Consider the following 8,336-nt stretch of genomic DNA (forward strand, 5'->3'; position numbering starts at 1 on the left):
ATGTGCCTCTTCAGGGCCGAAGACTCATGGAGACAGCTCAAGCGGCAGTGGGCCCTGTGAGCAGGCCACACCCGACCTGTCTGCCTCTCTCATCGCCACTGACAAGGGTAGAGAGCCCCCTGGTACCTGCAAGGGGACCCTGCTTGTCCTGGACCCTGGCAGAAAGGGAACGTGCAAAGCATTTTGACAGGACCCTCACTTTTTACACTAAAGATACTTCACTTAGTACCTGTAGCGAGTCCTCCGCCCAAATCTTACGGAAACCTCTGAGACGCTAAGTCCAGGCAATCCTAAATTAACACTGATTTCCAAGCAGATCCTAACTCAGAATGGTCCTGCCGAGTTCCGTGCTAGAAGAGGAAGCTTTGCGGAGCGCTTTAAGCCATGGGTGGAGACGGTAATCTGCAATGAGGTAAGAGCTTCACGGGCAGAAAGCACGGGGCTGGAAGCCCTTCTGATCGCCGCCGAAGTCAAGGGCCTCTGCCTCTCTGGGGTCCCAGCAGAACCTGGGCCCACTACCACTTTGCTCCCAGGTGGCCTGGAGGTTAAGTGAAACACCACCTCTTAACCATCGGTTAGTAAAATAATCAGTCCTGCTGTACTGACAGAGTACGGGGCACCTTCTACCCTTTCCACATGCAAACTCACTCAATCCTCACAATAACCGCCATGGGGCAGGTGGAGGTAACAGGCAGGGCTGCGGCCTTGGAAGAAATAGGTGCAGAGGAAGGTTCCCCTCAGCGGTGTTCAGAGCTGTCTGAAACGGGGTGGGGGTGGGGGCAGGGAGAAGGGACCAGGTGATGCCTCTGCACCGATGCCCGGGTCAGGCACAATCTCAGACCCGCCTGTTCTCACCTGCCTCTTCCGCTTAAGAGTCACCTTCTCGGAGGTCTGACTACTGGGTGAGCATCCAGGGAATGAATGGCCTGATGAAAAACATCGCGAGTGACAGAGGCACCAGGTACCCAGAGCTCGGGCCCTGGGGGCTGACGGGCGAGGTGACGAGGGGGACGTGAGGGTCGCACAGGCCGAGCGGGACTCGGTGCCACCGCAGAGGCAGGGAGGACTGGGCGGCTCGGTCCCTGGGCTAACCATACCGAAACTCCAGTTCAGGCTTGAGGAGGATATCAAGGCTTTGCAGACACCACTATCTAGGATTTAAACTGCCCAGAAATAGCTGTTGGGTCAGTGATAAAAGCATCCTGTCCAAATGCTTGAACAGGGCAGCTCCGGGACAGGTTTCCCACAGCCCAGATGTGATCAATCACAGCGGCTCACGGCTTTCCTATCTTCATCTTTCTTTTTTTTTTTCTTTTTTTTCCTATCTTCATCTTTCTCACCCATCCCTTCCTCTTCCCTCCCCGCAGCCACTCGGCGGCCAGGACCCTGAGAACCTCGCAGGCTGATGCTTGTAAACGCCTCCCTCCCGGCTGCACACCACCGCCAGATGCCTCTTCCTAAAATACCACGACTCTGCCAGCCTCCTCCAATTTCCACCTGCCCTGTCAAAAATCTAACTTGGCTCCACGCTGTCCCAGATCAAATGCAAACTCCTTAGCTTAGCAACTCAGGCGCCCCACAACTCCCTCCCAAGCCGAGGCTCCCCCACCCCGGCCGTGCAGTCTGCAGTTGGCCCCCAAACTCGCCAGGGGACCGTCACCCAGACCTCTGCTCTTGCTCCAGGCCCCGGCACCCCACCCCAGCTTCTCCGCCTGGTCACGGCCTCTCCGGGCCGCACCCCACCCCGTCCCCGCCAAGGCTGCCTGGTGTGGTCAGCAGGGTGTGGAGCAGGCAGTGGACCTCGAGGCAAGCCCGAAAGGATGGGAAGACGCGTGACCCGCTGAGTCTCTCCTTGTACTACTTCCTTCCTGCTGCACTCAGCTTTCTGGATGCACCTGGCCTCCCCTCCTGGACCCAAGCATGGAGATCAGGGCGATTCGTGCCCTTGCCGTGGAGGGCACCGGACAAGGCAGGCGATGCACGCAGCGACCGTGTGCTGTGCGCCAAGCACTGGGCTATGCACAGCACAGTATTTACCTCTTTCTCCCAGGACCCCTAGAAAATGCCTCGCTCTGCCCATCGAGGGAGAGCAGGATCCTCACTTCAGACACATACTGAGTTGCAGAAACAGGACTTCTCACCCATCTGCCGAACCCGAGCCCACGTCCTGGGGAGCAGCCTCCTCTCAGCGCCCACCACTCATTCACTCCGCATCTACGAAGCGTTCACCAAGGGCCAGGAGGCTCATGCGAGGTATGGGTGGTTGGTGGGAACCAGACAGACAGGGTGCCTGCCCTCGAGGAGCTCACAGGGGTGGCAGAGGGCAAGGACGCCGTTCATGGGGGGCTCCACCGGGCACAGACCAGGTATCTACAGCCCGAGACGCAGCATCAGGCCATGGCAGTACCTGGTATCTGGTATCTCCACCTCTGCGGTGGAGCAGAACCTCAGGTCCCTGCCAGCGACATGCTTTGTTCAAGACACAGCCCAAAACCAAACAAACTTCACATCTGCCTTCACCAGGCTGGAAGGAGTGGAGGAAAGGGGTCTACCTTGGAAACCAGAAAACCTGGTTCCTCCACTTAGTAGCTACGGACAGATGAACCGCTCACCCCTTTGATGCTCATCTGTTAAATGGTGACAGCAATATTCACGATGCATATTAACTATGTGCCGGACGCTGTTCAAAGCACTTGAAGAGCATTATCTCATTTAATCCTCATAGAAGCCTTACGAGGAGGTACTGTTATCCCAAGGCTGTCTGGCTCCCAAGTCTTAACTTTTTGCACGCGATGCTGCCTCCCTCCTAAGGGTGGACCTTCCTGGTGGGGTTGTTGCAAGTGGGCCAGAGCTCCGCAGTGGGCTAGCCTCCACCTCCTCACCCGAGAGCTGATCTCTAAAAGCCTAGATTCAGAAATGGCATGGCTCTTGCTGATTTTTTTTTTTTTTAATTTGGCTGCACCAGGATCTTAGTTGCAGCTCTTGGGATCTTGAATCTTCGTTGCAGTGTGCACGATCTTTAGTTGCGGTGTGTGGCTCAGCTGACAAAGAATCTGCCTGCAATGTGGGAGACCTGAGTTCAATCGCTGCATTGGGAAAATCCCCTGGAGAAGGAAAAAGGCTACCCACTCCAGTATTCTGGCCTGGAAAATTCCATGGACGCAAAGAGTCTGATACGACTGAACGACTTTCACTTCACGATCTCTTAGCTGCAGCACATGGGATCTACCTCTCTGCCCAGAGATGGAACCCAGGCCCCCTGCATTGGGAGGGTGAGTCTTAGCCACTGAACCACCAGCCAAGTCTCTTGCTGGTCTTAACGTGGGTGATCCTGCACACTTTGGGTGTCCATGCCCCACTCTCTCACTGGCGGGATCCACCACAAGGAGAAATCGGACCATTGTCTGTACTGGGGTCCCTGCTGCTCGCCGTTTCTTAGAACCGAGTGAATGTTCAGCACAGGGGATGGGTGGACCCACACCCGAGTCCCAGACCCACCACTCACACCAGTCACTCAACCTCTCCAGCGTCCATCCCGGGATGAGGAAGACCTGAGTCAGGTTTCTGGATGAGGGCAGATCCTCAATCAGCAGTCACTACCCAGAAGAGAAGGGCTGGACTTCCATGGCACAAGGTTACCTTCCCCGCTGGGAAAGCATCCCATCTGCAGGGACAGACCGTGGGGGCAGTGCTGCCTCAAGGGCGGGTGCATACCCCAAGGCCAGGGCTGAAGCCTGGCACAAGCTCCAACTTTCTCTTAAGTCTCCCACATCATCTCACGCAGTTATATTAAACAAGGCTCTGCTTCCTTAAACTTCAGGTAAGAGTGACATGCCTCCTGGCCAAGTAATGCAAGCTGTGAAGGCATGGACCCTGTCTGTCCTGTTCACTGTACAATCTTGCCCCCAGCACACAGAACAAACAGCACAAAGAAAGCTCCTCATACATATGCTGTGTACGGTGTATTAATCTTACCTATAAGCTTCCAGCACCCCTTCACACCCCACTCTCTGCCTGATGGCGTGCATCCCTGTCTAAGAAGGCTCAATGTTCCAAGGACCTGCCCAGCCTCCATTTCCCTGTGCGGTCAGTCATCTGTCCCCTCCCTTCCCCCAAGGAAGGTAAGAGAATAGGACTTCCGGGTTATAAACAGGAATATCTGCTTTCAATCAGATGATTTAGCATCTCCCTAACCTCAAGCCAACCGATCAGTCGTGGGCTACGTTTGTGAAGGATTCCGCCGAAGAACAGCCAGCTGGGCTGAAATGAACAAGGCTGTATATACACTTGGGGTCTGAGCCATGCATCTCACCTACAGCAGGAGACCAGCCGAGACACCAACAGTAGCCGAGACACCAACAGTACTGTTTCACCTGCTTCTCCTCTCCTCTCCTCTCCTCTCCTGTCAGGCCAAACCAGGTGGGAGCTGGAGGGACAACTCCCGAGGGGGCCCGGCCCATCCCTGCAAGCTGCAGCCCCACCACCCAGCACCAGAATCCTAACTCTAAATGAACACTAATTCCTACGTTAGAAGTTAGAGCTGGGCAAGGAAGAATGCTCTAAGAGAATGCAAAGAAATTCTATTTGCCTATGCATTTGTAACTGATGCCAACAAAAATCATGGCATTTTCTACAAAGTCCAAAGTATTTTAGATTCTCAAACTGCTATTTCCTTCTAAGTTAGATAACTGAAAACTAGCTGGTTTCTCTATCGTCAAACCTACTGAAAATAAAAAACACAGTGGTCTTAATTCATTTACCTATTATGCAACCCCATACCACCATTTCTGCCCTATCCCAACTGGTCTATGTTGGTTTATTAGTCAGAATATTCAAGCAGGGAAGAAACTGAACAATAAGCAGTCAGAAATTACTTACAAGCCTAGGGGGATACTAAGAACAAGTTATTAAGGCCGTGAGGATGAAATCCAAATGGCTAAATTCAAGACACGCCCCAAAAGGGAACACTCCAAGCTATTTCCTTCAATGCCAGGTACTGTTCTAGGCCCCAGGGATACAGACAAGCAAAACAAAAGACAAAACTCCCTGCCCTGAGAGAGTTCACATCAAAAAAGCCTGCATCACCGCATTACTGTTTCACTATGAAATGGCATCCCCGTGCAAAGGACCAGAACCGCGAAGGTAGCCAGTAAGAGCTGCTCCCCGCTCCCCATCTCTGAGTGACCATCCTCACTGTTTTCTACAGTGTCCTTCACATCCTGAACACACAAGCAGCCTGGGACAATGGGAAGGATGCAGTTAGAGTCTTCTGTCAACTAAACAGCATCTTTAGTAAATCATTCCACTGTCTGAACCTCAGCTTCTTCACCTGTAAAATGGGGACAGCAACTGCCTCACAAAGCCCTGTGTGGGTTAAGGGCCTGGCACCTAGCGGCCCCACCCACCCTTCCAGAAACGTAGGCCTTTTCCCACCACTCCTTCCATGATCCTTTCAGATTATCCAAGTAAGATCCAAATACAGGAAGCTCAGAAGCCTCAAGTATCATCCAGTCCCTTCTGGGTCATTACAGGCATCCTTCCATCACCTCTGGGGCTCAGGCCAAGGCAAGATGCTCCCCACTGCACTCGACCCCCACACAGCCAGAATGCTGCCTGAGCAGGTCCACTGGCCACACCAACCCTCCTCCCTGCTTCTGCCCTAACAGCAAATGTACAAAGCCTCCCTCCGAGTCCTCACCCAAAACTGTCCTGGAGAAGTCCTTCCCCACCCAGGCCTGGAGTTGGGCCACCTCCCCTGCAGTCAGTTCTCTACCGATGCTATCAGAGAAGGCCAATCACAAAGGCCACGTTTTTCATCACCACCATACAGGAAGGCGTTAAGAAAAAACCGAGCTGCTCTGAATTAGTCACCCTAGTTCAGCAGCAACATCTCTTCCTTAAACAAGGAACCGAGAGCCTCAAAACCCTTGGGGCCCAAAGTCCACATGCAAACATCTGCCTGCCCCTGGCCTTAACACTCAGTCCACTCGCCCAAGGCTCCTTGGCCACTTGAAGCAGAAGCCCTCTGGACCTTCCAACCTGGGTGCTGGGCCTGCCAGGCAAGAAGGTTCCAAAAGTGGAGGGCTGGCCGATGGGGGGCCTAGGTGAAACCTCAGGCCAGTCAGAGCGCCGAGTAGCTGCCTTCATTACCAAAACAAACAGCAGAGGGGAGCCAGCGGCGGCTCACCTGGTCCGAGGCACCTCCATAATCTGCAGTTCCAACCTTCACGAGTTGACAGTTGAGGGGGAAAGGGAGGCTGCGTCTGCAGGGGTGCATCGTGTCCGGGCCGTCTGCTGGCCTCGGAGCCCGGGGGGGGGCGGGAGCCCAAAGGCGGCGGCCTCACAAGGGCGATTGTGCGCTCAGCCCCGGCCCGCGGCTCCCCCGCCCTCTCCCCTTGGCTGGCGCGCACACCCCGGGCGCCCTGCGGACCCCGGCAGAGCGCTCCGCCAGCCCCGCGCCCCCCCCCGGCGCCCAGGAGGCAGTCGCCTGGGAGGGCCCCGCGGGGCGCCGCGCTGCCTTCCGCGTACACGGATGCCCGCCCTGCCCTCGCCCGCTCGCTGCCAGGAGGAGCACCGCGTAACCCCGGGATCGCGTCCCCACCCGGGCCGAGGGGCGCCTCTCGTTTCCCACGGGCGGCAAGGAGGGCGCGCCCCGGGCGGAGGTGAGGGGACCACCTGGGTCGGGGGCAGGGCGGGCAGCCGGGGCCCCCAGGCTGGGGGGCCAAGCCCAGGACAGAGTGGGGCTGACGCAGGCCGAGCGCTGAGAAGTCCGGGGAAGGGGGACGGCGGGCGCGGAGAGGGTGACGTCCGGGCGGGGGCCCGGGGCGCAGGAGTGCGGTCCAGACTTGAGACCGAGGAGGGAGGAGACGAGCCAGGCTTGAGGCCGCGGGAGCGGAGGGGAGCATATGTGGGCTGAAGCCATGGAGAAGAGGGGACGGGGGGACAGAGGCCGTGGAGAAGGGGGGACGGGGGGACACAGGCCATGGAGAACGGGCAGAGGCCAGGGAGAAGGGGGCAGAGGCCACGGAGAAGGGGCGAGTGGGGGGTCCGGACAGAGGCCACGGGGGGGGGGGGCAGGGGGACAGAGGCCATGGAGAAGGGGAGAGAGGAGAGACAGAGGCCATGGAGAAGGGGCAGAGGCCATGAAGAAGGGGGAATAGGGGGTCCGGACAGAGGCGATGGAGAAGGGGGGAGAGGGGAGACAGAGGCCATGGAGAAGAGGGGAGAGGGGAGACAGAGGCCATGGAGAAGGGGGGAATAGGGGGTCCGGACAGAGGCCATGGAGAAGGGGGGGAATGGGGGGTCCGGACAGAGGCCATGGACAAGGGGAGACGCGGGAACAGAGGCCTAGCCTGGGCCGGAGGAGGAAGAAGCGACGGCCCAGCCTGGGCCGAAGGGACAGGAGATGGGGGCCTAGGCCGGGGGAAACAGGGACCACGCCTGGGTCTCCGAAGGGGGTGCCCAGCCAGGACCATGGGTCCAGGAGGGTCTGGGCCGGGCTACGGGGGAGCGCAGCCTGGACTCGGACGTGGAGTCCAGCTGGAAGCAGGGCCGGGGGCCGGGGTCGCCCCCAGCCGGGTCCCCTCCCGAGCTGGCTGGCGGGGAGGGGGGCTCCCCCCGGGCTCCGGGCGCGCCCCTCCCCCACCCGGGGAGCCCACCCTCCGCGGGCCGGGCCGGGCGGCGGGAGGGGTCCGAGCCTCGGCGGGGCCCCGGGCCGGAGCGGGGGCCATTGGGCCTTTACCATGGCGGCGGCGGCGGCGGCGGCGCTCCCGGTCCCGGCGTCTGTGGCTCTCCCCCCCGCAGCAGGGCCCGGCGCTTCCACTTCCCCGGGTGCCCGAGAGTGAACATCCGGGTCAGCGCCCCCTCCCCCCGCGCCGAGCCGCCGCCGCCGCCGCCTTCCTTCCTTCCCCGCCCCGGCCCGGCCCGGGCCCGCCCCCCACGCAGCCGGCTCTCGGCCAATGAGCGCGCAAGGCCTCGGCGATCGCCAAGTATGGAGCGCGGCGCGGGGGGGCGGGGCACCGAACCCGGAAGCGAGGGGAGGGCCCTGAGGAGGGCGGGGCCTTCTAAGGGGCGGGGCCTGCGGGCGGGGATGCGGAAGGCGCTGGGACCCCGATCGGTCAGCAACCACCCCCACCCCCAACCCGCTGCACGCTCTCGCCCCTGCGGCGCGCCCGGAACTGGTGCGGCCCGCCGGGCAGGCCCGGCCCGGGGACCCAGCGGGGCGCGCGATCCCCGAGTGCAACCCCCGAACTGCCGCTTTTTGCTACGTGTGGGACCTGCAGCCAGTCGCTGCGAAAACGGGGCCTCGGGCCACGTTCCTCTCTGAGCAGCCAGCA

The 8,336-nt window shown here is 59.3% G+C and overlaps 1 protein-coding gene across 3 annotated transcripts in view; it reads right to left on the minus strand.

The window, feature by feature from the left end:
* The window catches only part of CAPZB (capping actin protein of muscle Z-line subunit beta), a 139,223-nt gene extending 131,331 nt beyond the window's left edge, over positions 1–7,892 (minus strand). The window contains exon 1 of one of the 3 annotated variants that reach the window (XM_020899226.2): positions 6,188–6,297. In XM_020899226.2, the coding sequence (XP_020754885.1) occupies positions 6,188–6,277 (90 nt within the window). In that variant the 5' untranslated portion in view covers positions 6,278–6,297. Of the gene's footprint in view, positions 1–6,187; positions 6,300–7,741 lie in introns of those variants that run through there. The other 2 variants (XM_020899227.2, XM_020899225.2) reach the window with 2 other exon arrangements.
* Positions 7,893–8,336: the final 444 nt, after the last annotated feature.

This window comes from Odocoileus virginianus, chromosome 30 (genome assembly GCF_023699985.2).
Source record: "Odocoileus virginianus isolate 20LAN1187 ecotype Illinois chromosome 30, Ovbor_1.2, whole genome shotgun sequence".
Taxonomy (NCBI): domain Eukaryota; kingdom Metazoa; phylum Chordata; class Mammalia; order Artiodactyla; family Cervidae; genus Odocoileus; species Odocoileus virginianus.